The sequence below is a fragment of the Diceros bicornis genome, chromosome 32, assembly GCF_020826845.1.
Source record: "Diceros bicornis minor isolate mBicDic1 chromosome 32, mDicBic1.mat.cur, whole genome shotgun sequence".
Classification (NCBI taxonomy): Eukaryota; Metazoa; Chordata; class Mammalia; order Perissodactyla; family Rhinocerotidae; genus Diceros; species Diceros bicornis.
This window is the reverse complement of record NC_080771.1, coordinates 11,142,674-11,170,546: the sequence shown is the minus strand read 5'-3', so window position 1 is coordinate 11,170,546 and position 27,873 is coordinate 11,142,674. Positions and strand designations below refer to the sequence as shown.

The 27,873-nt window shown below is 56.2% G+C and overlaps 1 protein-coding gene across 3 annotated transcripts; it reads right to left on the bottom strand.

Moving 5' to 3' along the window:
* Window positions 1-976: 976 nt before the first annotated feature.
* On the bottom strand, window positions 977-22,363 carry KATNB1 (katanin regulatory subunit B1). Of its 3 annotated transcripts, XM_058527904.1 has the most exons (20): window positions 21,252-22,110; window positions 20,827-21,122; window positions 16,474-16,604; window positions 13,409-13,526; window positions 7,448-7,548; window positions 7,022-7,063; window positions 6,272-6,355; window positions 5,951-6,066; window positions 5,458-5,529; window positions 5,149-5,299; window positions 4,806-4,996; window positions 4,567-4,697; window positions 4,119-4,169; window positions 3,098-3,165; window positions 2,835-2,954; window positions 2,597-2,746; window positions 2,241-2,317; window positions 2,088-2,162; window positions 1,746-1,862; window positions 977-1,408 (listed from the first exon to the last, which is right to left on the bottom strand). In XM_058527904.1, exons 2-20 carry the CDS (start codon window positions 20,864-20,866, stop codon window positions 1,276-1,278), a joined length of 1,968 nt encoding a protein of 655 aa, XP_058383887.1. In that variant the 5' UTR covers window positions 20,867-21,122; window positions 21,252-22,110; the 3' UTR covers window positions 977-1,275. The 3 variants fall into 3 exon arrangements, 1 of the variants encoding a protein (XP_058383887.1); XR_009216420.1 differs by lacking the exons at window positions 977-1,408; window positions 2,088-2,162; window positions 21,252-22,110 and adding an exon at window positions 22,262-22,363 and having other exon boundaries at window positions 1,798-1,862; window positions 2,241-2,746; XR_009216419.1 differs by lacking the exons at window positions 977-1,408; window positions 2,088-2,162 and having other exon boundaries at window positions 1,798-1,862; window positions 2,241-2,746; window positions 21,252-22,111.
* Between the last annotated feature and the right edge of the window lie 5,510 nt (window positions 22,364-27,873).

Genomic DNA, 27,873 nt, shown 5'->3' with positions numbered 1-27,873 from the left:
GAAAGGGGTGGTCTTGTGAGCCCCTAGTCGGGTGGCAGGGAGCAGGGCATCGGCACGTGCTGCTGGCCGGTCACCCACAGCCCTCCCGCCCTGCCCTCCAAGTCAGGAGCACGTGTCCTGAACGTCCATGATGGGAGGGGCCCATGCCCCTCGCCCCACCCTGGTCAGCCTGTGACTGACGCCCGTACGTCAGTGCCGTCACCTCCATCTTACAGATCTTACAGACGGAATGTAAGGCTCCTTAAAGCCTTGCCAGACCGCGGCTGCAGGGCCACCCTCTGCCCTGGCCTTGCCCCCTTGAGTGAACTGGCCGCGGGTGAGCGCCGCCCTCCTCCCAGTGCCTGCAGGACCGCCTCCCACCCCGCCTGCACCTGGTCCCTGCCTCCGTGGGGCCCTCCCTGACTGAGGCTGAATGATAGCTGCTGCCTCGGGAGCAGGGGGGCCACCTCCCAGGGATGACCACTGGGTCAGGGGAGCTTGTTCTGGGCAGCTGGCACTGGGGCTCCTGACGGGAGTGAAAGCTAAGCAGAGCCCTCGTCAGAGGATGGGGCAGCTGCCCTTCCAGTCCTGTCCCTGGAGGCATCCTGGGGGATGGGGAGGGTGCTGGGCTCTGGGCCAGCTCAGTGGTGGCCGTGCCTGCAAGGCTGCGGTCCCAGCCCCCTGTAGTGTACAGCTGTCGGCCAGCCCTGGAGGCGTCCAAAGGACAGAGGGAGTATGGCTGAGACGGGGATAGGCTGGTGGGGCCCACCCCCTACCTGTTTCTCCTAGCCTCCCCCCACGTCCACCAGAATAAGTCTAAATTGGCTCTGTCCCACCGGGCTGTCACCCTGCTGCCCCCTGCTGGCCACACTGCCTGGTGCACCATTGCTGGGGCTTGGAGGGGGTGTGGTCCCGTCTCTGAAGAGGCCAGACAGGCCATCCTGGGCCTAGGAGAGCCGCGGGCCAGAACCTGCCCCTCCCGGCAAGGAAACCAGGGAACAGTTACAAATTTAATAAAATTCGCCTTATAAATTACAGCAGCAGCCCCAGGGCTCCGTTCGCTGCCCCAAGAAGCAAGAGTTGGGCAAAGCTGGGCAGCTGTTGCTGGAGAGAAGTTATCTGCGAGTTTGGGGCTGTGGGGGAGGCCAGTGGGCCAGTGCCGCCGCCTCCAGGATGGCCACAGGGCAGCAGTGGGGGCCGGGCAGGGGCTCATGGGCCGGTGCGCGCACAGGGAACAGGAGTGGGGGCTGAGGCCAGGCCCTGAGGGCTGCCGCTTGCCCCCACCCACGGGGCTCCTCAGTCCAAACTGGCCATGAGCAGGTGCAGCTCGCGGAAGGCACTGCCGTGGCGGCCGCTCAGGCCTGACTTGCTCTTGACGAAGCCGCTGATGCCCTTGAGCTGCTTGTAGCACAGCCGGCACTTGTGCAGCCTGTGGGCAGAGGGGCAGCGCTGCAGGTGGCTGGCAGACACGACCCTGTGACCCCACCCGACCCTGGGGTGTCCCGTCCTAACCACTCCTGCCCCTCCCCACAGAGGACGGCTGTGGCCCAGAGCACAGGACCCATCCGGGCAGTGCCAGGGCTCAGGGCAGAGCCAGGCCACGGAAGACCCCTCGCCCCGGGCCACTGCCCCAGCACAGCAACCTCTTCCACAAGCTGGTACAGCAGGGCCACCCACACACGGGCCAGGCCCCCTCGGCCTGTGTGCCCTTGCCTGGTATGGCACCTCTGCCCCAACACCCACACACACCCCGCCTGGCCCCTCACCTCTCCTCGCGGCTGATGTCCACACCCACGGAGGGCGGGGCCGCCAGGATGTCAGTGATCAGGGGCAGAAACCGCTGCAAGATCAGCTTCAGGGAGGTGCAGCCCGTCTGGACATAGCTGGAGAGGCAGACAGGTGATTAGAGCCACAGACAGAAGCAGCAACAGAAAGCAAGGTACACAGACAGACAGACAGAGGATCAGAGGCAGCATGGGCTTGTTATCACTCTGGCCTCTCCGGCACTTGGAGGGGACAGCGATGCTGCACGCCACCTCACATGGGCACTGGGGTCTTTCCCGTGGTCCCTGCGGGAGCTCAGGCCCCCTCCCGCTCCCCACACATACCTCTCGTACTTGCTCTGCAAAAGCTTCTCGATCTGCGGCAGGACCGTGGTGCACAGGTCCAGCTTCCACAGGGAGCTGGGGAGAGGGCCAGGGACACGTGCCCTCAGCACCCGCCTGCCCAGTCCACCCGCTCCACCCTCTGCGGCCACTTACGCTTTCTGGTTGACGATGTTGAGGAGGTCCACCACGACCGACAGGTCATTGATGGCCACGGCTGAGTCCACCGAGGTCTGCAAACAGAGCACCCGTCAGAGGGGACTGGGGACAGTGCTGCCCTGCCGGGGTGTGGTGTGATGACAGGGTGTGTCGTGGGGTGTCAATAAGACTACACCTAAAGTGACGAGCGCAAGGCCAGGCCCATAAATAGGTGCTCAATAAACAGCAGGCTATGACGATGAGGAAACAGAGGAAGTCAGCCATGGCTGGTGACAGAGGCCGCATACCCCCGCCCTCCCTCGTGTGGCCCTCTGCTTGGTCCAGCCCTGAGCCCTGGCAGGGGCGGCGCCTGCCTTGATGTCGCCCGTGGTCCACACGGCCCTCACGGTGTCCAGGTTCTTGTGGCGGCTGGTGAGCACCACGCACATGGTGTCGTGGCCTTTGCGGATCTGCGACATGGCATCCTCATCGACCAGCTCTGCCTGCTGGGGGATCTTCACGGCCTGGAGGGATGGGCACCAATGCTGGCAGCAAAGCTCTGCCCTCGCCCCACGGGCCTCCACCCTGCCCTCGGGCTGGGCCCCCACTCACGGGCAGGAAGTCGGAGGCCTTCAGCCCGATGGGCTCATTCCGGGTGGCAGGGATGATGGCGGGCTCGGCCTTAGGTGCAGGGGTGGAAGTGACGACCGGGGGCTGGGGCAGGACCTCGAGCTGGAGGGATCCGGAGCTCAGCAGGCGGCCGGCCTGAGGCCTCCCTTCTGCCCCCCGCCCCACCGGCGCGGGAGTCCCCCGCCCCCGGTTCAGGACTCCAGCCCCTCCTGACCCCACACCACGCCCTCTCCAGCCCAACGTACATTTGGCACCGGGAACTGTGCGTCTGTGGCTGGGCTGGACTTTGCTGCCTCCTTTGCTGTGGCCATGTCTGGAGGCAGAAGGAAAAGATCACTGGTCAGCCAGGAGAAGTGACTGGCAGGAAGAAGGCCGGGCTAGGGTGGGGCTGTGGGCATCTGTAACTGGGGGGATGGAGCAGGAGCCACAGTGCAGGTCCTGGGGAGCCCTGAGGGCGGGGCCGGGCCTGTCTCCTCCCTCTCCACCCACGGGGTCTGGCAGAAAGCAGGCGTCTGTCACTGTGTGTGGATGGGACCCAGGGGCCTCCAGGGTGTGGCGATCCTGTCACCTCACTAGCAATGGAGTGTGTGTGTTGGAATCGGGGTGGGGGGCTCGTGGTGAGTGGGAAGTGCAGGAGGGTGAGGCCCCTCAGGAACCCAGCCTCACGGGGGGGACGAGAAGATGGCCCCTTGAGGAGAAAGCCGGGTGGAGGGGAGGGTGCCCCACCCCTGCCTCTTCCCCAGTCGTAAAGCAGACCATGTTCTCTCCCTTCGTGAATCCTCCTCCAGCAAAACCCAAACTCCCCATAGGACCTGCAGGGCCTGGCCTCCTCTCCTGGCCCCCGAGCCCCCACCCTGCTCTCGCTCCCTTGCACCCCAGCCGCTGCCCTCTTCTCCCCTCAGCTGGCCCTCAGGTCGCCTCCTCAGAGCCTCCTGCTCCCAGCACAGTGCGCCCTGGCGCTCTCACCACGCCCGGCTCCTTCCTCCACGGCATGTGTCCCATTTCTAGACCCACCTGTGTGGAGGTCTGTCTACCGTCTGCCCTCCTCACCACGGTGTGGGCTCCTAGGGGGCACCTGCCTGCCTCATTCACTCCCAGTCACCAGGGCCTATCCCGGGCTGGGCACACAGGAGGTGCTTTTGGGTGAGTGGAGGGAAAAGACCCAGTGGGAGAGAGGCTGGAGGGGAGGGGCAGGGGCTCAGAGGAGAGAGAACAGGGAGAGAGCACTGGGGTCCCTGGGAGGCCAGGCTCTGCCCCCTGACTCACCGTCCTCCGGGGGTGCTGGGAAGGGCTCACTTCTCCGGGGTGGTGTCCGACCTGCAGAGGTGAAGGGGGCTGAGGATGCACGCTGACCAGCCAGGGCTCCTGTCTGAGGCCTCAGGGCCGATGGCCTGGGACCCAGGGCCCTGTCAGGATGCGGGGGATGGAAGGTGGCTTCCAGGCACAAAGCTGCCAACCCATGACCCTGTTCCTGGCCCCACAAACCCTCACGTGCCCTGTGGGCCTTCCTTTGCTCGGGGCGGGCAGGGGCACCAAGCAGCTGCAGGGCCTCTGTTGGGGCCACAGGACCTGGGAACAGAGCCTGGGCCCCGTGTGGGGTGGGCGTTAAGCTAAGGGAGCGGAGCAACGAGGGCGCCATCCCTGAAGAACGGTCTGCCTCCACCTCAAAATGGGGACACTGGGGCTCGGGGGGACGCAGGGGCGCGGGCCTCACTGATGCTGTTCTTGGGCTGGAAGATCTCATTGTAGTCCTCGGCGTTCTGGATCTCGGCCTGCGACTCCCGCTCGTCCCGGTCGTCCTCGCTGCTGGGGCTGCGGCGCTCGCTCTCCGAGTTCTGCTTCACCCTGGGGGGTGGGGCCCGGTGAGGCTGGGCCTGGGCCCCCCGAAACCTTCCCGGTGACAGGCCTGTCTCCTGTGCCCCCCAGCACCCTCTGAAGCCCCGAGCACCCCACCTCTGAGGCTTGCTGCAGGCTGTGCTGGGCCGCTCGTAGATGCGCCGGAGGGGGGCGCTGGGGTGGGGCAGCTGCTGCGCCAGGGGCCGGCTGTCCCGCACGGGGTCCTGGGCCACCGTGCCCGTCCTGGTGACCCGAGTCAGGTCCACCACGTAAGAGGAGACGTTGCTCTGGGAGAAGGCCACGCCTATCTGCGGGAAGCGGCAGAGCTGGGGCAGGACCCTCGCGGCAGCGGTGGGGTCTGGGTGGGCAGGGTCCCGGCAGGGTGGGGCGGGAGCGGGGGCCTGCGGTGGAGGCAGGCGGGTGGCCCTGGAAGGTGGGCGGCGGGCGGTGGCCCTCTCACCAGCTGGTCGTTGCAGATGGCCAGGTCGGCCACCTTGCCCCAGTTGACTAGGACCACGTCAAAGCAGCGCTCGGGCTCCCAGCCGTAGACACGCAGTGAGTCCTGGCAGCCGCTGTACAGGCAGCAGCCATCGGGGTTGAAGAGGACGCTCCTGGGCCAGGCGAGAGCGGGCCGTGGGTCCCAAGAAACCGGGGAGGCTGGGGAGCCCAGGAGGGGAGGGAGCAAAAGCGGAGATGGGAAAGGCCCACCCACATCCACATCCCACCGCCCCGGAGGAGGGCCGGGCCCACCGCCCAGCTGCCTGCCTACCTCACAGGCCCCGGCTCCCCTTCAATGCAGCTCACCACCTGGAACTTCTCCAGATCCCAGAAACGGATGGTCCTGCAAAGGCAGCCAAGCTGTGCTGGGAAGCCAGTATCCCCACGCCGGCCTCCACAAAGGCAGGTGGCCGGGGAAGCCGGCTTCTCTCCAGACACCTGTCCCCCTCTCCCCCGATCAAGGCCACTAAGAGCAATGCCTGGGGCCAGGGCCTGGCCCTGCACAGGCAGGGCGAGGGGACTCAGCAGGTGGGAGGCGAACATGGGCCCTGGATCCAGACATGACCAGGACACTGGGGCTGGGGGAGAGATACGACCGGGGTCCAATCCTGGCTTGGCTGGCAGTCAATTCAGTCTCCAGAGGATCATCAGGTGTATGACACCCCGGGACAGAAAGACAGACTGGGGACAGATGTACACACACACAGAGAGGGCAGAGATGTGAGGGACGGCCGTCACAGGCGATGGGCCCTCCTCCTCCTCACCTGTCAGAGCTGCCAGAAGCCAGGAGGTACTCGTTGGGGTGAAATTCCACCACGTTCACAGGCCCCGTGTGGCCGGGGAACTCGGACATCATCTTGCCAGCAGTCAGATCCCAGAGCTGGGTGGGGGCTGGAGGTCAGGACCAGGCCCGGCACCTCGGCTGCCTGCCCTCTCTCTATTCCAGCCCGAGCTCTTTATCCACAAACCACCTTCCACTCTGGGCAGGCTTGGGGCAGGCGAGCCCGACCAGGAGGGAGGTGAGGACCCAACCTGAGTGCGGTCAGCAGACCCCAGCCCTGGGCCCAGGGCAGGCCGGGAGCTACCTTCACTGTGTGGTCATCCGCGGCCGATGCCAACCACTTCCCGTCAGGGCTGAACCGGAGACACCGCACAGCCTGGCTGTGGCCCTGAGGAGAGCACAGCACACTGAGCTCACCCGGGGGGCCTGAGCCCAGCGGGCTTCCCGCCCACTGCCCCACTCCACCCCTGCCCTCGACGCGGTGGGAACAGGAAGTTCCAGGACTTCCTGGGAGGCAGGCAAGGAGGGGACAGCCAGCCACATGCAGGAGATGTCCTAGAGGGACACTTCTCCACACGCCGTCACAGACTCCCAGTCCTGCAGGATGCTCCAGGAAATCAAGATCGCGTGCTCAGACACTTTGGGAAACAACATATCTTGTGCCTCTTTTTGGAGAGTTAAATGCTCTCTCTTCCTGTCAAAGGGTCTAAAAACCTCTAAACATGATTTTTTGTTAAACTCAGTGCTTCCAAACTCATATGAATAGGCAGCCCTTCACCTAAAGATACCTGTTTACCTGCCTGCAAAACCAGAGCATGGAGCAGAGCCTGGTAAACACAGCTTGGGGGGATTCATGGAAAGCCAGGGGTCTAGGTGGACCACCCATGGCACTCCTGCTCTGCTCCAGATTCACATTTCTCGTCTGGGCTCTCATTTCTCATGTTCTCACCCACGACGGAGAGCAGGCCCCTCTGGCCCCTGCCAGGGTCTGGGCACCGCCCCATGCTCCATGCCTGCACGGTGCTTGTGGAATGACCGAGGGTGCTCTCCTTACCCTGTATCGGAAGACACAGCCTTTTCTCCTGATGTCCCAGAGCTGTGGGGGGAGGAACAGAGGGGCAGAGTCAGAACAGGTCATAACCAAGGTGGGCTTGGGTTGGGGAGGCCTAGCCAAGCTCAGCACTAGAGCCGGGGTCAGAGGGCATGGTGTGGCCATGAGCAGAGAGGGGCTCTGGGCACCTCAGGTCATTACGCCCCCAAATGACAGGGGTCTGGAAACTGCTCGCTAACGCTGGGCATTCTAAGCAGAAATAGAAACGTCTGGCGAACACCTCCACATCCTCCTTCCCTAGGAGGCTGTGGATGCAGCTGCAGAGGGAAGACGCCTCCAGACAGAGCCAAAAGCCCACCCTCAGGAATGACAGCCAGCTCATCCCCCGGCCGGCCCCATGGAGACACAGGGCTCAGAGCGGCGTCTCACCTTGATGTTTGTGTCCTGGGAGCCTGAGGCCACGAACTCGCCGTACGGGTGGAAATCCAGGCTGCAGATGTTGGCTTTGTGGCCCATGAGTGTGCGCAGAACTGCCAAGGAAAGAGCAGAGATGATGCCGTGAGGCAAACAGGACGGCCATGGAGGAGGGCTGTGGGGTTCGTGGTGTGTGTGCTTTAATACAACGGCACAGAAACACAGAACCGATTTAAAAAATATGGGGCAAAATCAACCAGAGTCCCACCACCCTAACAACTGATTTTCTTATTTTTAACCCAACAGATGACAGCCATTTCTGTCATTACCCGAGCCCCCAGAAAATGTATCACACACTCCCCTCCGCTTGTGCCTCTGAGCTCGCCGCACAATGTGCAGCTTATGGTCTGCTGGGTATCCCACCACACCCAAGAAAGAGCAAGGAGAAGGATGCAGGAGAGGTCCAAGCTGGGGGAGAAACTGCATGGTTGAAAAGAGAAATCTAGGAAGGCTGTTTGGAGGAGGTGGTATTTGAGCAGGATGTCAGTGGGAGGAGGATGAGGGAGGATGTTAGGCAGAAGGAAGCAGTGGGCAAAGCCCCCAAGGAGGGCGAGTGGAGGGAGTGCCTGGGGCAGCACCCATGCTCACACCAGTCCTCTGTCCAAGGGATCTTTTTTTTTTTTTTTTAATTTATTTATTTTTTTCCCCCAAAGCCCCAGTAGATAGCTGTATGTCATAGCTGCACATCCCTCCAGTTGCTGCATGTGGGATGCGGCCTCAGCATGGCCGGAGAAGCGGTGCGTCAGTGCACGCCCGGGATCCAAACCCAGGCCACCAGTAGCGGAGCGCACGCACTCAACCACTAAGCCACGGGGCCGGCCCTGTCCAAGGGATCTTGAGGGTGGCCGTGAGGACAAGTAGAGGAGCCAGGAGACAGAGAGAACACAGGGAGGAGGACATGACTGGGGCTCTGAACCCTCAGGTGCGGGGGTGGTCACCTCCTGCTCCCCTAGGAGACCACGTCTCCCATCCTTCAAAGCTTTGCAGGCAACTCCATGACCCGGCCTGGCCCGCAGGCAAACCTCGTGTTTCTGTCTCAAGAGCATTCTCTGGTAACTCAAATTTGCCTCTTCTCTCTGGCCTCATGTGTCTGGCTTTTTAAAAGGTTTATAATTCCGCTGTCTGAATAAACCAATCACCCCCTGAGTGCTGAGGCCACGGGGTGCGGGAGTCCAGCCATCCTTAGGTGTGACCCTCGGTGACACAGGGTGCCGTGTGAAGTAGTGAGCTCTTTGTCAGAGGAGGTGTTCAAGCAGACTCCAGCTGTAATGCTTTAGGGACAAGAGAGTCGAGCTCGAAGCACTGAGCGAATTAAACAAACTCTATCATGTGACTGTCTCCACCCCTCGAGGTCCGGGTCCAGGGCCGAGGACCCAGACAGAACTGGGAGCAGTCTTGGCTCTGCTCCTCGCTGCTGTGTGACCCTGGGCAATCCCTTACCCCCTCTGAGCCTCATATTGCATCATGGTGAGAATTTGGTAATAAAATGGACATAAAGTTCTCAGCACAGGCCTGACACGTGGCAAGTGCCCCATAAATGGCAGTTATAATTGTTGTCATCTCCTCCTGCACGAGGCCTGCCTTCATCCCTCACCTCTGTCCCCCAGGCTGGACCGTCCTTCCTCTTCAGGCCTCAGAGCACGTGTCCCGGTTCTCTCTCTTCTAGCCCCAGCCATGACCCACTTACTCAGTGCCATGGCCATTTGGTCACCTCCCTCATCCCAGGATGTCTGCTGAGCACTTCCGGTGTTCCCAGAACAGGCTGAGTGATTCCGAGCGTTAGTCTCCCTCTCCAGCCCCCCAACGACGCCAGGACAGGGGAGGGCCTGAGGCTCAGACAGTGGAGCAGCCCGCCTGAGGCCGAGCACCAGGCCACGGAGCCAGACTTGAAACCAGGCCTCTGACTCCCGAGCAGCACGCTTTCCCGTGTGACCCTGTACCTGGGCCACATTTGTCCACAGCTCCTAGGCCAGGCCAGGCACACCTGAGAGCAGGATAAAGTGAGCTGCTCTGGTTGTCACCCGCCTTGAGGACAAAGCCCATCCCTCCGCCCACCGCATCCACTCATCCCACCAGGTGCCCCTCTGCGCAGGCCCCGTCGGAGCTACGCTGGGACTGAGGCACCTTTACATCCTTCACGGAGTGACCAGGCACCTGCCACATCTGTCGAGTGAGTATCTAATTCAACCACACCAAAACCTGAGCAGCCGCCCGTCCTCGCTCTCTGTGGTTGTCACATGTCACTAGGGGCTTGGCATTGGCTTGCTGGCCAAGGAGGCCTCGGGCACATGCTCCCAGTCCAGGGCCTGGAGGGTGCAGACTCAGGCCGGCTCCTGCTTCAGTCCACTCGCTTTGCATCCCACAGCAAGGCTTCCAAAATCCTGCCCTGCCTGGAGAGGATGTGGCGGGTCCCAGCCCTGCATGGGCCAGCTTCAGGAAGCGCAGGCCGCCTTCCTGTGGGATCCCCTGGCTGACCCACCCTCGCCCCTGGCTGCGCCGTGGAAAGCCAGCAAGACCACATTCTTCGGGCGTGACTTCTGCCCTCGCTCTTCTGTCCACGAGGGCCCTCGGAAGGCCTCCTGATGCCAGACTCGGTCACAGGATCCGGGGACCGCAGAGTGGAACGGCAGGGTGGATATCTGGGATGGGATCTTGACACCAGGATTCGAGTCCCTGGTTCTGCCACCCCCGGCCACAGGGCCTTTACAAGCTCAGGGCCCTCCCTGGGTCTCAGTCTGCCCATCTGTCAAATAAGGGGGCCCTGCCAACCTGGCTCTGCATCTGAATCACCTGGAAGCTTATTGAAAGCCAGATTCTGGGCCCCCTCCACTACTGAGTCAGGCTCTCTGGGAGTGGGGTCTGGGCCGTGTCTGTAATGAGCTCCGTGAGAGTACCAGCCCTGGATGTCCAGGGCCCAGGAATCCCACACGCCTTCAGTTTTCATTCTTTGCCCACCTCAAGGAATCCCTCACATTTTCCTCACGAGTGAACAGTCGTGGCTGAGAAAGCACGGCACCCTTGGCTTCTCTCTGTTTCCCTTGCTCCTCTGTGAAGAATGAATGGCTGGTGCCGTCCACTGGGATTCAGGTCCAGGCAGAGGCTCCCCAGGAAGTGAAGCGCCTTCTGCTGAAGTTTTTCTGCTTTCTCAGCTGGAGCCTAGCCAGCCCGGGCTCGCTCCTCTCTGGTCCCTCGAGTCCACTAAGCCCAAGCACAGCATGCCCCGGGTCCTGCGTGAGGCCAGGCAGCAGGAGCATGTGCTGAGATACAGTTTGTTATCAGGGGTCCTGGGGCTCCGTCTTTCCTAAGCAGCTCATCACCAGTGGGCAAGCATCACCCAAGAGACCCCGGGGCACCATCTTTCTTGAGGACCACCTACACAAGAGGACCACCGTTCTTGAGCAGAAGGAACCTGGCCACACGGCATGTGTGGCAGAAGGCTGCTATCCTGCAGCGGAGGTAGAGCATGCACCACAGCTGAGGCCCAGAAGGACCTGTAAGTCTCAGCCGGGCAAGGGGGCTCTCTTCTGGAAAAAGTGGCCCCGACAAAATCCACGCTGCTATTTCCTCTCTCGTCCTTCAGGTGGCAGATGGCCTCCCGCCTGGCACGCTGGAAAGTCCAGCCTACAGGCTGGCAAAGGGCAGCAAGCAAACACGTTTTGCTGGGACCTCTCAGCGTTGGCCTGCATAGTGGTCTGAAAAATATGTGGAATTAGCTGTCAACATGCAGAAATGGGTAGATCCACATCGATTTCCAGATTCCCAGCTTCTCTTGGAAGATCTGTAGAGCTGGCAACACTGCACCCATACTGCCATGCGGCAACATCCAGCTGGGGCTGAGAGGCAGAAAAGGCGAGACTCCCGCTTGGCCCAGAACTGAGGGCCGAGTTTACAGACTAAAAGAGGATCTAGCACGGGGGTGAACGCTGACCCACCATGGTCCATCACTGTGCAACTTCAGCAGCTGGGACACCCTGCCGGCCGGCAGAGAGAGAGGCGGGGGGGGAGAAGCAGGGCCCATGCTGAGAGAGGGGTCCTGGAGGAGACAGCGCCGATCTCCAACGGAGATCGCAACGGATCTGCAACGGAGCTGCGCCTCCAAAATTCTGGGGAAAATGTATTTCCAACCTAGAATTCTATACTCAAACTCTAAAAACAATGATGGAGATAGAATAAAGTCATTTTTAGCCATGAACGGTCTCGAAAACTGTGCCTGTCATGTACCCCTTTTCAGTAAACTACGAAAGAACGTGCTCCATCAAAAAAACAGAGAAAGGGGCTGGGCCGGTGGTGTAGCAGTTAAGTTCACGGGCTCCGCTTCGGCGGCCCTGGGTTCGCAGGTTCGGATCCCGGGTGCGGACCTACACACCACTCATCAAGCCATGCTGTGGTGGCGTCCCATATGAAGTAGAGGAAGGTGGGCACGGATGTTAGCCCAGGGCCGATCTTCCTCAGCAAAAAGAGAAGGATTGACAACAGATGTTAACTCAGAGCTAATCTTCCTCACCAAAAAAATAAATAAATAAATAAATAAAAGAAGGAGAAAACCGAGAAAGATGGCAACGTAGGACCCGGTGCGGCAGAGAGCTCCCAGGAGAGGAGACAGGAGGCCCAGGATGACAGCTGGTCTGCAGGCTGGGAGCTCCCAGGCCACTAGGACCTGGGGGACAGGGGCTCTGAGAAGACACACCTCAATTATGGGATGGCTTTGAGGGTAAACTCAAGGAGGAGGTTGACTCTTCTGTCAGAGAATTTGGGGATGAATTACTAACAATGATGTAGAAAACATGCAGATAAAAAAAAGAGAGAACAATTATTATTTTTTTTGAAAAAGAAGAAGATTGGCCCTGAGCTAACAACATCTGTTGCCAATCATCCTCCTTTTTTTCCTCTTTTTTCTCGCCAAAGCCCCAGTAGACAGTTGTAAGTCATAGCTGTACATCCTTCTAGTTGCCCTATGTGGGACACCGCCTCAGCACGGCTTGATGAGCAGTGAGTGGGTCCGCGCCCAGGATCCGAACCTGTGAACCCCGGGCCGCCAAAGCGGAGCGTGTGCACTCAACTGCCATGCCACCGGGCCGGCCCTAAGAGAGAATAATTATTAACTCCACGGAAAAAAGTTATAAAAAGAAAAGAAATATAATTAGCTCTGGTTAATACCTATATGGTCCTGATAACATAAACATTGAATGTTTAAAAGGTGACATTGGGAGGATGGAGTGGAAATGTGAGTGACAGAGTTGGGGTGGCTCTGAGAGCGTAAGTTCTCATCTTCTGTAGAGAAAGGCAACAGCTAATGTAGAAAGTGTGTTTAAAAAGAAAAGAAAGAAATTGCAGTCCAGCCACGTTGTTTAGAAAAGTGGAGGTGACGAGCAAAACGCCAGGTAAAGGTGAGAAGGCTGAGCCTATGGGGAGTGGGAAGGAGTGGGGCACAGGCTTCCTCTTTCATTGTGAGTATCCATAGAACTGCCGGTATTTGACTTCTGAAACTATGTATAACTTCTATAAAGATGAAAACTAAATTAAAACAAAGCCCAAGGGACTGAAGGTCTGGCCACCAGAGGCCCCATTCCTGCAGGCAACAGTGAGCTGGAGCTGAGACGGGCGTCCCTGAGGGGCCGCACGCTACCCAGTTCTCCCCATAGCCACCTCACTTGTGCACGTGTCCTGCGTGGCCCCTGGCGCACTGACGTCCTCCCAGGTTCTGAATCCACACAGTCGTCCATGCAGACGTCTACTGGGCGCCTCCTCGGTGCCAGCACGCAGAGAGAGCAGTGCCCACACCGTCTGGTCAGGGCTCCAGGAGAGAAGCACCCAGTGTGGTCAGGGCAGGCTTCCAGGAGGAAGTGACTAGACATGAGAGCCCGCAGTGAGCACGGACGCAGGCGTGCGTGTGGGCAGGCAAGCGCGGACACCTACTTTTGGCAGCTTCCAGGTCCCAGACGCGAATGGAGCCCGACTGGGAGCCGGCCACGATGAGCTCCTCGGGGGTGTTGAGGCGGACACTCTCCACCGGGGACGTGTGACCCGTCAGGCTCTGTGGAGAGAGGGCAGCAGCTTCAGTGAACTGCGTGGACAGACCCCAGCTGCTGCCCCACGTTCTGGGTCCCCGGAAAGGGCATCAGTGACAAGTGGCTCAAGCAGGAGAGCTGTGCTCCGCGGAGCCGCACCCCGGCTCTCCTGCAGACAGGCCGAGCAGCCGCCCCTCTCAGCCTCGGCTCCCGGGGCTAAAAGTGGGCCAGACCCCAGTCAGTCATGCCCCATCCCCTCCCACTGCCTACTGTGCTCCTGACATGGACGCCACCTGCAGAAATGGCCCTGGGCCCCCTGGAGCGGAGCAGCGGACCCTCTAGCCCTGAGTCCAGGCCCACGGCCCGCCTCGGCTCTGCTCCCATTTCCACGCTCTGCCTGGCCCGGGCCCCTCAGGAGAGGAAACCGTGGCAGAAGCGAGGCCTGGCTCCAACAGTGGCACACGGCTCACCGCTCTGGAACTTCTGGAGGACCCTGCCACGCTCCCAGGCCAGGGCTCGCGGAAGCCAGAGAGCCTGGGAGTGACTTTACTGGAAAGAACTCATACCCACTCAGAGCAGGCGGAGCTGGGCAGGGCCCCTAGGAGGGGTGGGAGGTGCTGGCATTTCCAGCTTTCTGGAGAGGGGGCCAGAATCCGCAGTCCAGGGTGTCTGTCACTCTCCGCCCAGCACTGGCCACCCCAAGGCACAGTGTCTGCTAAGACCACGTTCCCCAGGGGGCTTGGGAACGGTAGGGGAAAACTGAAGGCCAGTTACAAGCAGCTTGTCCAGCTCCTAAACATCACTGGCAGGAGCATGAATGGGGGGGCTCCACGGAGGGCAACCGGGCAGAATCTATCCACAGTGAGAAACACACATTCCTGCACACCAGCACCCCCGCCTCCGGGAGCCTACCCTGCACACACTCACACACACGGGAAACAGCAGACCGAGGTTATTCACTGCGGTGAATCTACTTGACAAAAGACTGGACACAATATAAACGCCCAACACAGGAAACTGGCTAGATAAGCTGTGGTCATCCATGGTCACCCAGGCAATGGATACTACTCGGCCATAAAAATGAATGAGGCCACCCTCTGAATATGACGACGACTCATCTCCAGGATACTTGAGGTGACTAAAGATGGAGAACAGTGTATACAGCAGGATACCACTTGTGTGAAAAAAGGAGGGGGAGGACACAGACATACACATTTGGTTGAAAATGTATACAATAATTCTGGAAGGACACAGAGGAATCGGGAGCCGTGGTTGTCTCCAGGAGGGATGTGGGGGTCAGAGGAGGAAGGAAGGCTTTTCACCATTTACCCTGTACCATTTGGATGTTGAACTGTATGAGTTCATACATACTCAAAACCACACAGAAACAGATCAGAGTGGACTGCCTGCAGAGGGAGCATGCACATACACGCTCAGGTGGGAGAATGGGGGCCGGTCTGAGTCGCTGAAGGCCTGGGCTGTGGTGAGTAAGGGGAGAGAGGCACAGGATGGGGCCTGCTGGGCCCGTGGGCTGCACCTGGTGTCAGGAGATAAGTCTAGAGGCCAGACCCAAACTGTCCCCATGGCTTCTCCGGGGACGAGAGCATGGGGTCACTTCATGCCCATTTTCTGTCAGTCTTTGTTGATTCTTTTTCTGTTTGTGTGTTACTTTGGCATTTCAGGGGGGAAAAACACATTTGAACACCAAAAACAAAGTGAAACAAAACAAAACAATTTCATTTCTGTTCTTAACCCTGGCCGTGCTTCTGGTCAGATCTCGGTTGGATCTCACAAAAACACTGAGGTGATTAAGTTTCTACTAATAAATAACACCTCCCACCTCTTTTTATCTTTGTCTTCACTGGGCCAAGAGTCAAAAGAATGATAATACCCTGTGCTGCCAGGTTGTGGGGGGAGAGGGCGGCTCCTCTGCTCCCGGCGAGAATGCAAATTGACTTCTGGTGGGCAATTTGGCAATATGTTTTGAAAGCTTTTCAAAAAGTGCACGCCCTTGTATTTAATGCAATGATCACAGATCTGCTCAAAGATTTAGGTAGATGAGGATGGTCACCTTGTGGCTGAGCTGAGCCAAAAAACTGGAAATGACCTCCACGCTGGAAACAGGGCGTGGCCAAGCTAATTCCAGCCCATCCCTACCATGGAATACCATGAAGCCATTAAAAATCATGTTGTAAAAGGATATTTGTTGACATAGGAAAATGCTCACAATATTGTTCCTTTAAAAAACCAGGCTACAGAAGAGGAAGATAGTGTTCTGGAAATATCTTGTTATATACTTAGGTGTGTGCACATGCACGTGTGTTTGCACGTGTGTACATGTACACGCCTGCATACGCCTGCACACACATGCGTGTGCAGGTGTATGTATCTATATCAGCACCTAGGACATAGACCAGAATAGCAACTGTATGGTCTTTGGATAATGGAACTATATGTAATTGATTTTTGTACTTTTTCCTCCTATACGTTTTCCTGTTTTGGAGAAGTTTTTGGCACTGAATGTAGTTGCGTAACGGGGTGGGGTGGGGGGGGGGAGTGCTATTAAAGAACCAGCTCTCTAACAGCTCCAACCAGCTGCCCTCAAACCCTTTTTGCGGAATGAGGTGGGGAATGAATCAAAATAAACCCACGTGCAGCCGACAGGGGGCGGATGGGCCTGTGGGCTCATGTTAGCTGCTCACACGGGCTCCCTGAGGCCTCTCCCACGGCCGTGACTCCCCCATTCCTGAGGGCTGGCCACTGTCCCAGCCTTTGGGATTGTCCTGGGCCTTCCTGAGCAGACGGCTGGGGCAGGCCCTGAGGTCCTTGTCCCCCTGCCCGCTGGCTCGGCGCCCGGAGGACAGGGTGGCCTGGGCCCGCAGAGCCTGCAAAGCTGCCTGCTGCCCGCGCCCTGCCCGCCCCGCCCATAGCCCGGCCCCAGGCCCCGCCCGGCCCCGCCCCCGCCGGGCTCACCATGATGCAGTTGGGCTTGTTGATGGACCACAGGTTGACGCGGCAGTCGTCCCCGCCCGTAGCCAGTAGCCGCCCAGAGGCTTTGCCCAGCACCAGCGACGACACATTGCTGGCGTGGGCGACGATCTCCTCTGCACAGGACAGGGCAGGGGGCAGGCAGTCAGGGGGCTGCACGGGCCACATGGAGGACGGGTGGGCCTTGCCCTGCTTAGCAACCGGCTCCGGCACCGAAGCCCAGCAGAGGCTCCGCCCACTCAGCTCCCTTTGGTGCCAGACCCCTCGCGGGCCCTGGGACCAGGTGACAGGGCAGGCCTTGGGCATGGGACAGAAGTGACTATTTCTCAACTAGTCATTCTCACCCCACCTTTAGGCCTCACGACTTTTTTCCTTTTTCTGCACATCAACTGATGATATTGAGTTACTATGCTCACTTTTTAAAATTGACTTATTTTTATTTAGCTATCTTTTAAGCAATAATATCCAGGAAATTACAAGTTTGACATGTTCATTATACTTTTTCTATGATACGAAAAGAAAATGAAAACAATCATTAAAATAAAAAATATTCATGCATGTACCACCTACGCACCTCTCAAGCTGCCGCTCGCTGTGTACACAAACTCCACTATTGGGAACACACTTTAAGAACCATCCGGGTCAGCTCCAGACAAGCTGTCCCCGGGTGAGCCCACCCAGGGCTTTGGCCCACAGCTTCAGAATCATGGACCGGATTCCGGTCTGAGCTCTGCTATGGCAGGCTGTGTGACCTTAGACAAGTCACTCACCATCTCTGAGGGCTGGGTTCCTTGTCTGGTAAACGGGGATAATAATAGTTCCTGGCTCATTGAGTTGCTCAGGATTCACTGAGAACACGCCTGTGAGCTGCTGCGTAGGGAATGAGTGCTCCATGGTTGCTGGGCAGCTATGGAGTGAGTAGGCATTGGGGTGGACACAGGAGGGGGGCTGCGTGAGAAGGGGGGACAAAGAGGTCTGGGTGTGAGGGGGTGGGAGTGAGGGCTGACCCGATGGAGTGGGAGGTCAGGTCGCTGTGGGCAGCCCCGGGGGCCCCTGGCCTGAACTGCTGGGGCAGCAGTGGGGGCAGCAGACATGGCTTCAGAGGGCATCGGCAGTGCCCCAAGGAACAAAACCTGGGCGAGGACCCAGAGGCAGCCCAGGCCTTGGAGCCAGGCCCTGAGCGAGTTCCTCCTGGGAACGAGGAAGAGACAAGACAGGTCTACCCTCACAGACAGAGTGAAAACCCCAACGTGCCAACGCCCGGAGGCAACTGGGAGGCTGGCTTGAGTGACACCGAGGAAAAGGGCCCCTCCCGTGCTCCAGCTCCGGCCTCACCCTGCCTGGGGGTCTCTGTGGTCGGGCTGCAGATCACAGGCAGGTTGGGAAACTGGGCCCAGGAAGGCTGCCTGCCATGCAACCTGGCTCAGAGGTGCTATCAAAACTGCCCGGGGGACTAGGCCCCAGGCTGGACCTCAGGATGACACCCTACCTCAGGGCCTGGACAGGCCAGAGCTGGGCAAAGGTAGCAACAGCCCCAATGCGGGCGAGAGTCCCTGCAGGCCCACGTCAGCCAGGGCCTCGGGGACCCCATCACTGGATCCAAGGGACCTGCGCCCCTCTCTAATCCGCATCTCAGCCAAACAGCCTTCTGTCCTCTGGACACTGTAGGGAACAGAGCCTGGGGTGCTCTGGGGCTCTGGCCCCAGACACTTGTCTGTCCAAAGGCATCTACTGGGTCAAAGTGACTGCCCAACCCAGCTCAGAGGGCAAACTTCTCCCTGAGCACTCTGTCCCCAAGGTCAGGCCTCCTCCCCTTCTCTGAAGACACTCCCCGCACGCACTCTGTGCGTGACCTGCCTAGAGGCCTGAGTGTCCACCCCTGCTCTCACCTTTCCCAGGGAAAGTTCTGGCTGGGCCCGACCTCATTGGGCCTCCTTGGGCCCTCTCTGGCCCTCAGGACTACTGCCCTGGAGACAGCCATTAATTCATAATATACACGTTTCCCGGATGCCTGCTCCAGGCCCAGCACTGGGCAGACAGCGGGGAACGAGAGTGATGAGGCTCCTGTCTTCACGCCACAGCTGATCAGACTGCTCCTGGGATGGGGCATCTAGCTGGAAGAACCATGGACTTAGGGCTGAGAAGGATCTGGAGGTTGGGCCTTTCTAGAAGGGCTCAGACCACTCCCCTCTAAGCAGCCTGACCAGCCTGGAGCCCCCAGAGGGACCCGGGGGAGAGCGGGACATACCATGGGCACCAGGCAGAGGAGGGCTCGGCCCAGGGCACTGGCCCAAGAGCTCCGCCTCTGACCCGAGGGACAGCAACCACCATCAGGCGGAGGCCTGGGTACCAAATTTTAATGCAAACAGATAAAAACCCTCACAGCATCTTCTGGCAGGCCAGGCTGACGGCTGCTGCTCCACCCTGTGGCACAGGGCCACCCCAGTTTCCCAAGCCCAGGTGGCACAACCTAGGCCCCACGTCCCAGCCAGAGCTGGGGAGCACTGCATTCTGGCCAGAGGCGCTGAGGACTTGCATCCCAAATGGAAGATGCAAAGAACTAGGTTTCAGTGACCCCACATTGGCCAAGCACCTTCCAATCCTTGCCAGATCTCGAGCCATAAGAAGCCAGAGGTCCTTTGGCCTTGAGCTCTTCAAACAGCTTATACCCATGGAAACCACAATGCACATGAAACTGTCAGCAGATGCCCGTATGTCTCATCACATCTTCTTCCTGGAACACTTTCATGGCTTGGTCTTGCCTTTAAGATAAAGTCAAAGCCTCAGAAGGGCCGGGGTCCTGCAGACATGCCCCCTGAAGACCTCGCCAGCCCACGTGGCACCACACTCTCCCTATGGCTGCAGGCCATGGCCTCCTTTGAGGTCATCCGAAGCACCGACCTTCCCGCCTCAGGGCCTTTGCACAAGCTGTTCAGGCAGCCTACAGCACTCCCTTACTTCTGCCCCCATCATCTACTTACTTGATTCAAAGCACATGGCCCAGCTTAGAATTAGAGAAGGAGAGACAGCAGGTTGTGATTATCTGATTCTGGCCTGTCGCCCTCCCCAGGCTCTGCCCTCTACTGCACAGGGACCTTGTCTATTTTACCCCCGCTGTTTCGCCAGAGCCTGGTTCTATGCTCAGGAAAGACCAATTGTTGAAGGGACAGATACATAACCCCAATAAACACAAAGCCATGCTGCCCAAAGTGAATCCTCCTTGGGAGCCCCTAACAGGGCTCTCCCAGAACCCTAGGGCTTTGAGGAACAATGTGAAAATGGCCCAAAGCTGTTATTTAACAAGTGAAGACACTGAGGCCCAGCAAAGAGCTTTGCCCAGGTTCTCACGATTAAGAAGTGGAGGAGCCTTGCCCCAGATTCTGAAAACAGCCCAGGGGCAGCTCACAGTGGAGGGTGACCAGTCTGGGCACACCAAATCTATGCCAACCGGTTATTACAGGCGGGGAGGGCCACAGAGGCACCAACGTGCAGAGCAGCAGTTCTCAGAATGGGACCCGAGGAACCTCAGGATCCTCCAGAAACTTTCAGGGGTCCAACAGAATAAAACTATTTCCAGAATAATGTTAAGACAGGATTTGCCTTTTACACTCTCGTTTGCTCACAAGTATACAGTGGAGTTTTCCAGAAGATACATGACATGTGATGACATCATCACTAATGGCATGTTTGACTGTATATCCTTGTGTTTTAAAACGTCTCACTACTAATTTCTAACATGGTAAATATTGACAGATAGAACTCCCATAAACAAAAACTTTTTGAGGTCCTCAATAATTTTTAAGAATATAAAGGAGTCCTGAGATCAAAGAGTTTAGACTCTAGTGTAGAGTAATGGTGGTGGTGGGTGGTCTTGTGCTCAGTTATATTCCAGAGCCCTGTCAACATCCCTCTGCCTACCCTATCACTCCCACCCATCCCAAGATGCCCTGGTCTAACGGGGGAAGCTTGATTTGTGAGATGTCTGAAAACACCAAGAACATCTTTCAGGATTTCTCGCCCCATCCTGCCTGTCAGTCTAACTGGAAATCCCACACTAAGTGCCTCATCTCACTTGAATCCCATAGCAACTCTAGAATGTAAGTGTGATTATCTCACTGTACAGACAGGAAACTGAGCTCAGAGAGGTTAAGTCACCTGCCCAATGTCACCCACCTAAGTAGTGCCAAAGTCACGAATTGCATCTTGGTCTCTCATACTCCAAAGCTGGAGTCTCCCCCTGTGCCAAGAACAGGAGACAAAGCCGGGGGTTCAGGCCACCCGGCAACAAGCAGCTAATGGAGGTAAACAGCGGGAGAAAGAAAAAAGAAAACCACTCACGCAACTTCCAGGCCGTCTTGGTGACCACAGGGGTGGCCATCCTTCAGTTGGCTGGCACCTGAAGCTCCGCCCACAAAACAGACTGTGCTTTCCTTGTGGGGTGGGGGTGGATCCCCCCCAGACCCACCAATCAAGTTGGCAGGGAGTTCTCACACATCCAGGCAGAGGGAATGCTTCGTCTCCCAGCCCTGGATCGCCTCGTGGTTTTAAATCAGCCACAGCAGCAGCCTGTGCGCACCTGTCAGGATCCTGGATCGCAGAACGTCAGGCTCGAGCCATCTCAGCTCAACACTGGGCTGGAACACAAACAGAGGGGATGGCTTGTTAGGAAACACTTGGTGGGATCTCAGGGGGCCCCGGGTTCACAGAACTGCAGCGGCAGCTCCCTGGATCACCAAGGACACTTCATAAAGACAGACACCCACCAAGGACACCAGTGCCAGGAGCTGCTCTGCAAATTGGGTTTGAGAATCTGGAGACGGGACCCCTCAGGCAGGGTGACTTGGAATGCAGGCAAAAAGAAGGCCCTCCTAGAGGCCGGGATAATAGGAGAGGCTCCATTCCCGGAGGCTGGCTGCCTGAGGTGCAGCAGCCGCAGTGGGGCGGGGAGGACCACATGTCTGCAGCTCACATAGATTTCTGGGAGTCACTGTTTTGTCTGACGTATGGGAAGGGGTGGAGTCAGAGGCTAAGCTTAGGGGCCCACGAGAGGCACCCCAGAGATAGGCACTGAAGTCTTCTCCCGGGAGAATCTGCAAGAGGGCCCTGAGAGCCCACCCCCCAGTGTGTGGCAAGGGATCTACTCCCGGTCCCTGCAATTCCCAAGGATAGTGCTGGGAGCTAGGCCTCCAGTGTGGGCGTGAGCCGGTGTGCCTCCTCAACTCTAAAAGGCCACCTCATGGAGCCTCCTATCCCCTTACCCCAAGCCTCCTTCCCACGAACCCTCTCCTCTCCGTCCCGTTTCTCTTGGGCTCCCCAGTTCTGTCTCTCTAGTCTTCCGTTCACTCCCCCTTCTCCTGCCGCCTGTGGCCCCGATTCGTGCACATCCTGTCTCCTGGGCTCCTTAATGTGGCCCCTGCCTCGCCAGACCCTCTTTACTGCCTTTTCCCCTCTGCGATCGGTATCCCCCATTCATTCACTCTCCTGCGTCTTGAGTCCCTATTCATCACCCATCCTTCCGCAGACCCCCGGCTCTGCTTCCGGCCTCCTCGTTTTTCCCCTCCGGCCTCCACGCCGGTCTCGCCCGTCCGGAGGCTGGGGCTGTTCCCTCGGCCTCGCCTGATCCTCCCACTCCTCTCAGCTTGCGGAGCACCGGCTCCAGCCTGGCCCCGCCCGGAGCCCTCTCCCCGCAGCCCGGCCCGGCCCCGCCCCGCCTGGCCCGGCCCAGTCCAGGGCCCACCGTCCCCTCGCCTCCTCGCCCCCTAGCCCACTCCACCTGCAGCTGCGGCTCCGGAGGCCGAGGCTCTGCTCCAGGCGCGACCCCCACTTGCCTCCATCCCCTGCCCTGATTGGCCGCTGCTTGACAACCGACCCTCACAACAAAACCTCGGCCCAGAGCACCGCCCGCCTCACCTCCCGCACCAATCAGCCGCCGCGGGCGCTCCACCTCCTGCCAGGCTTGACCAATCGAAGCAGGCCCTTCTGCCGCTTTTCCTAAGTACCCGCCTTCTGTTCCTGAATTGGACTAATCACGAGGAAGGAGCGTTCAAGAGCCGCCCCCCGCCTCTAAGGAACCAATGCGGGCGGCCGTTTCCTTGGTCCCGCCTCCGTCTCAAGCTTTCCCTTTCCTTCTCTCCCCCAACCTAGTTTGCGTTTAAAAAATTTGCGACACGCCCTCCAATGGCGGCTGCGCCAATCGCTTTAGCAACCGTCCAGGATCGACCAATCAGCGTCAGCATTATTGGAAAAGCGATTTCCAACTAGCCAATGGGAAGGGGCCGTCGGGAGCAGCGTGAAGCGGCGTGGAGTCATCTTGGAGTGGGGCGAAACGAGCACTGGGCCTTAGTCAGCGTTTTGCCGTCATTCCTGCTTCTGCCTTTTTCCCGGGAGCGGTGCTGCCGCGCTCTGAGGACTCTGTGCCTCTTGTTTGGACGCCGGCTTGAATCCCTCCGGGGAGGGCTGGAGGGAAGCGGAGCCTGATGGGGGTCCGAGTCGGGCGTGGAGCCGAGTGATGCCCCGTGGTGGCCTCGGTGACTGGACGAGTGGGCTGCTCCCTTAACGGGACCGCCAGCCAGGAATCGGAGAAAGGCCGACTTGCTTTGTGACTCTGGTGGGCCGAGCTTAGGGAAGGGCCGTGACCGGCCAGGAGACGGGGCCGCTTAGGAGGGACTTGGCCCCACAGAAGTGGCTCCTCGGGCTGGGCCCAAGCAGACGAGAGGGTGGCCCAGCCTTCCCAGGGCCCCGTGCCCAAAGACCCTCGAACCGCTCCAGCGACTCGCTGCAGCCGGGGGCAGCTCGATCTCACCTAATGCTCATCATAACCCTAAGGGGTAGGAGTACCTTTTCCCATTTACAGATGAGGAAACTGAGGCCCAGGTTAAGGTGCTTGTAAAAGACCACGCGGTAAAGGTGGTCTGAACAAGGATCTGAACCCTTGTTTTTAAAGCAAAGCCTGCGGATTACTCCCTGTACTGCACTCTCTGTAGGACAGAGGCTGAGGGTCTGCCCCTCACACTGTACTCTTGGGAAGCGGACCCAGGGAGGCATGTGGGCACTGTCAAAAGAGGACTAGATTAGCAGAGTAAAATCTGATCAAAGCTGTCCACCTTGTATTTCCGCTCAACTTTTTATTATGGAAAACTTGACAGAGAAAACTTAAAAAAATACTATGATGTAGTTGAATAATATAATGACTCATATACTTATCATGTAGATTTCAAAACTTGCTAACATTTTGCCATATTTGCTTTGTCCAGTGTGTATATTTTTTATGAACCATTTGAAAGTTGTAGACATCACGAGATTTGACTCCTGACACTAAATACTGAGCACATAGCTCTTAAAAATAAGGCCCTTCTCCTACATAACCACTGAATCACTACAGCTAAGAAAACTAATAATTTTTGAACATCCACTCCATATTCAGATTTCCCCAATCATCCCAAAAATATCTTTAATAATTTCTTTTCCTGATTAGGAAACAATCAAGATTCAGCACATTTGGCTCTTTTAAGCTCATTCTATTTCAGTAACTTTTTTTTATGACATTGATATTTTGAAGAGATCAGGCCATTTACTTTGTAGGCTGGCCCACATTATTCTTTGTAGGCTGGCCCCAGATCCCATGTTATGATTTTGTCTGACTGTTTCTAGTATCATTTACCTTGTTCTTTTTCCCAAAAGTTTTCCAAATTTTTGAATTTCTTGTCAAGCAGAAGTTAAAGCTTGATTAGATTCGTGACCAGAATTTTAAAACACTTCATACTGAAGTGTAATACACATACCCCAAACGGCGTATACTGTAAGTGCATGAGATTGATGAATTTCACAAACTGAACATACTCAGGTCAAGAAGAACATTACCAGCACCCCAGAGGCCCCCCTGATGCTCTATTCCATTCACTCACCCTCACACCCCAAGACTGAACATCCTGACTCTTCTCATTTCAGGATTAGACATTAATCCTGACTTCTTTTGTGTGTGTGTGTATATATATATTTTTTTAATTTCTGCGTGGATTACATCATGTTCTCATGTTCACCACCCAAATACTAATTACAACCCATCACCACCCGCATATGCCTAATTATCCCTTTCGCCCTCCTCCCTCCCCCCTTCCCCTCTGGTAACCACCAATCCAATCTCTGTCTCTATGTGTTTGTTTGTTGTTATTATCTACTACTTAATGAGTGAGATCATACGGTATTTGACCTTCTCCCTCTGGCTTATTTCACTTTGCATAATACCCTCAATGTCCATCCATGTTGTCACAAATGGCTGGATTCCATCGTTTCTTATGGCTGAGTAGTATTCCATTGTGTATATATACCACATCTTCTTTATCCATTCGTCCCTTGATGGGCACTTAGGTTGCTTCCAAGTCTTGGCTATTGTGAATAACGCTGCAATGAACACAGGGGCGCATGTATCTTTATGCATTGGTGTTTTCAAGTTCTTTGGATAAATACCCAGCAGTGGGATAGCTGGATCATATGGTAGTTCTATCCTTGATTTTTTGAGGCATCTCCATACTGTTTTCCACAGTGGCTGCACCAGGTTGCACTCCCACCAGCAGTGTATGAGAGTTCCCTTCTCTCCACATCCTCTCCAACACTTGTTGTTTCCTGTCTTGTTAATTATAGCCGTTCTGATGGGCATGAGGTGATATCTCATTGTAGTTTTGATTTGCATTTCCCTGATAGTTAATGATTTTGAACATCTTTTCATGTGCCTGTTGGCCATCTGTATATCTTCTTTGGAGAAATGTCTGTTCAGGTCTTTTGCCCATTATTTAATTGGGTTGTTAGCTTTTTTGTTGTTGAGATGCATGAGTTCTTTATATATTTTGGAGATTAAGCCCTTATCAGATGTATGGTTTGCAAATATCTTCTCCCAATTGTTAGGTTGTCTTTTCGTTTTGTTGATGTTTTCCTTTGCTGTGCAGAAGCTTTTTAGTTTGATGTAGTCCCATTTGTTTATTTTTTCTATTGTTTCTCTTGCCCGGTCAGACATGGTGCTTGAAAATATGTTGCTAAGACTGATGTCGAAGAGCGTACTGCCTATGTTTTCTTCTAGAAGTGTCATAGTTTCCGGTCTTACATTTAAGTCTTTAATCCATTTTGAGTTAATTTTTGTGTATGGTGCAAGGTAATGGTCTACTTTCACTTTTTTGCATGTGGCTATCCAGTTTTACCAACACCATTTGTTGAAGAGATTTTCTTTTCTCCATTGTATGTTCTTGGCTCCTTTGTCGAAGATTAGCTGTCCATAGATGTGTGGGTTTATTTCTGGGCTTTCAATTCTATTCCATTGATCTGTGTGTCTGTTTTTGTGCCAGTACCATGCTGTTTTGGTTACTGTAGCTTTGTAGTATATTTTGAAATCAGGGAGTGTAATACCTCCAGCTTTGTTCTTTTTTCTCAGGATTCCTTTAGCTATTCAGGGTCTTTTGTTGTTCCATATAAATTTTAGGATTCTTAATCCTGACTTCTAATACCATCCTGACTTCTGATACCATGGATTAATTTTGCCTGTTTTTTTTTTTTTTGCTGGGAAAGATTTGCCATGAACTAACATCTGTTACCAGTCTGCCTCTCTTTTGTTTTTTTCCCTCCCCAAAGTCCCAATACATAGTTGTATGTTCTAGTTGTAGGTCCTTCTAGTTCTTCGGTGTGAGCCATCGCCACAGCATGGCTAGTGACAGATGAGTGGTGTGGTTCTGCACCCAGGAACTGAACCTGGGCTGCCGAAGTGGAGCATGCCGAACTTTAACCACTAGGCCATCAGGGCTGGCTCTGTTTTTGTTCTTTATGTAAATGGAATCATACAAAATGTACTTTTTCGTATCTGGAATCTTTTGATACTATATTCAAGAAATCCAACCATGTCATTCATGTGGTTGTAGTTTGTTCATTTCCACTGAGCCTGGGCAGGGTTTCTCAATGTCAGTATTATTGCCATTTTAGGCTAGATGATTCTTCGTTGTGGGGATCTGTCTTGTGCATTGTAGGATGGTTAGCAGCATCCCTGGCCTTTACACAGGAGATGCCAATAGCACGCTCCAACCAAAAGTGTCTCCATGACATAGGTATCCATTCTACTCTGGTTGGACATTTCGGTCATTTCCAGTTTGGTGCTAGTGTTAATAATGCTGCTGTGAACATTCTAGTGCATGTGTTTTGGTGGAGACATATATATATATATTTTTGTGTGTGTGTGTGTGTGTGTGTGTGTGTGTGTGTGAGGAAGATCAGCCCTGAGCTGACATCCATGCCAATCCTCCTCTTTTTGCTGAGGAAGACCAGCTCTCAGCCAACATCTATTGCCAATCCTCCTCCTTTTTTTCCCCAAAGCCCCAGCAGAGAGCTGCATGTCATAGCTGCACATCCTTCCAATTGCTGAATGTGGGACGCGGCCTCAGCATGGCCAGAGAAGCGGTGTGTCGGTGCGCGCCCGGGATCCGAACCCGGGCCACCAGCAGCGGAGCGCGCGCACTTAACCACTAAGCCATGGGGCCGGCCCTATATATGCATTTCTGTAGAGCTGTTCTTCGTTATTCTTGTTTATTGGATGGACAGATGAATGGATTGATGGATGTGATGGTAGGAGGGTGAATGGGTGGATGGAGTGGAATCTAGGAGCAGAATTGTTGGGCCATAGTTTTTCAGTAGATACAGCCAGTTTTCCAAAGTGGTTGTACTGACTTCCACTTCCCCTGGGGAAGCTATCTCTGAGAGTTCTAGTTGCTTCTCATCCTCACCAACACTGACTCATTTTATCCATACTAGTGGTGTGTGGTGGCGTTTCATTTCCCTGATGACTAATGAATTTGACATTTACGTGTGTTTATTGGCCTTTTTTTTTTTTTTTTGAGGAAGATCAGCCCTGAGCTAACATCCGTGCTAATCCTCCTCTTTTTGCTGAGGAAGACCGGCCCTGAGCTAACATCTATTGCCAATCCTCCTCCTTTTTTTTTTTCCCCTTTTCTCTCCAAAGCCCCAGTAGATAGTTGTATGTCATAGTTGCACATCCCTCTAGTTGCTGTATATGGGACGCCGCCTCAGCATGGCCGGAGAAGCGGTGCATCGGTGCGCGCCCGGGATCCGAACCCGGGCCGCCAGCAGCGGAGCGCGTGTACTTAACCGCTAAGCCACGGGGCCGGCCCCTATTGGCCATTTTTTAAGCTAACATTTAGTGAGTACTTTGTACATGCTGCTTCTACCCCTCTCTGCTTTGCCAGTCTTACCTCATTTCACACGTCCACGCCATCCCAATCCGCAGATGGCTGGACAGTGGCTGGGAAGCAGAGCAGCTGCCATGCAGTCCCCTGCAGTCTAATGTCAAGCCTCCGAGTTCTGGGGAACTTGGCCTTGCCATTCCCACCTTGT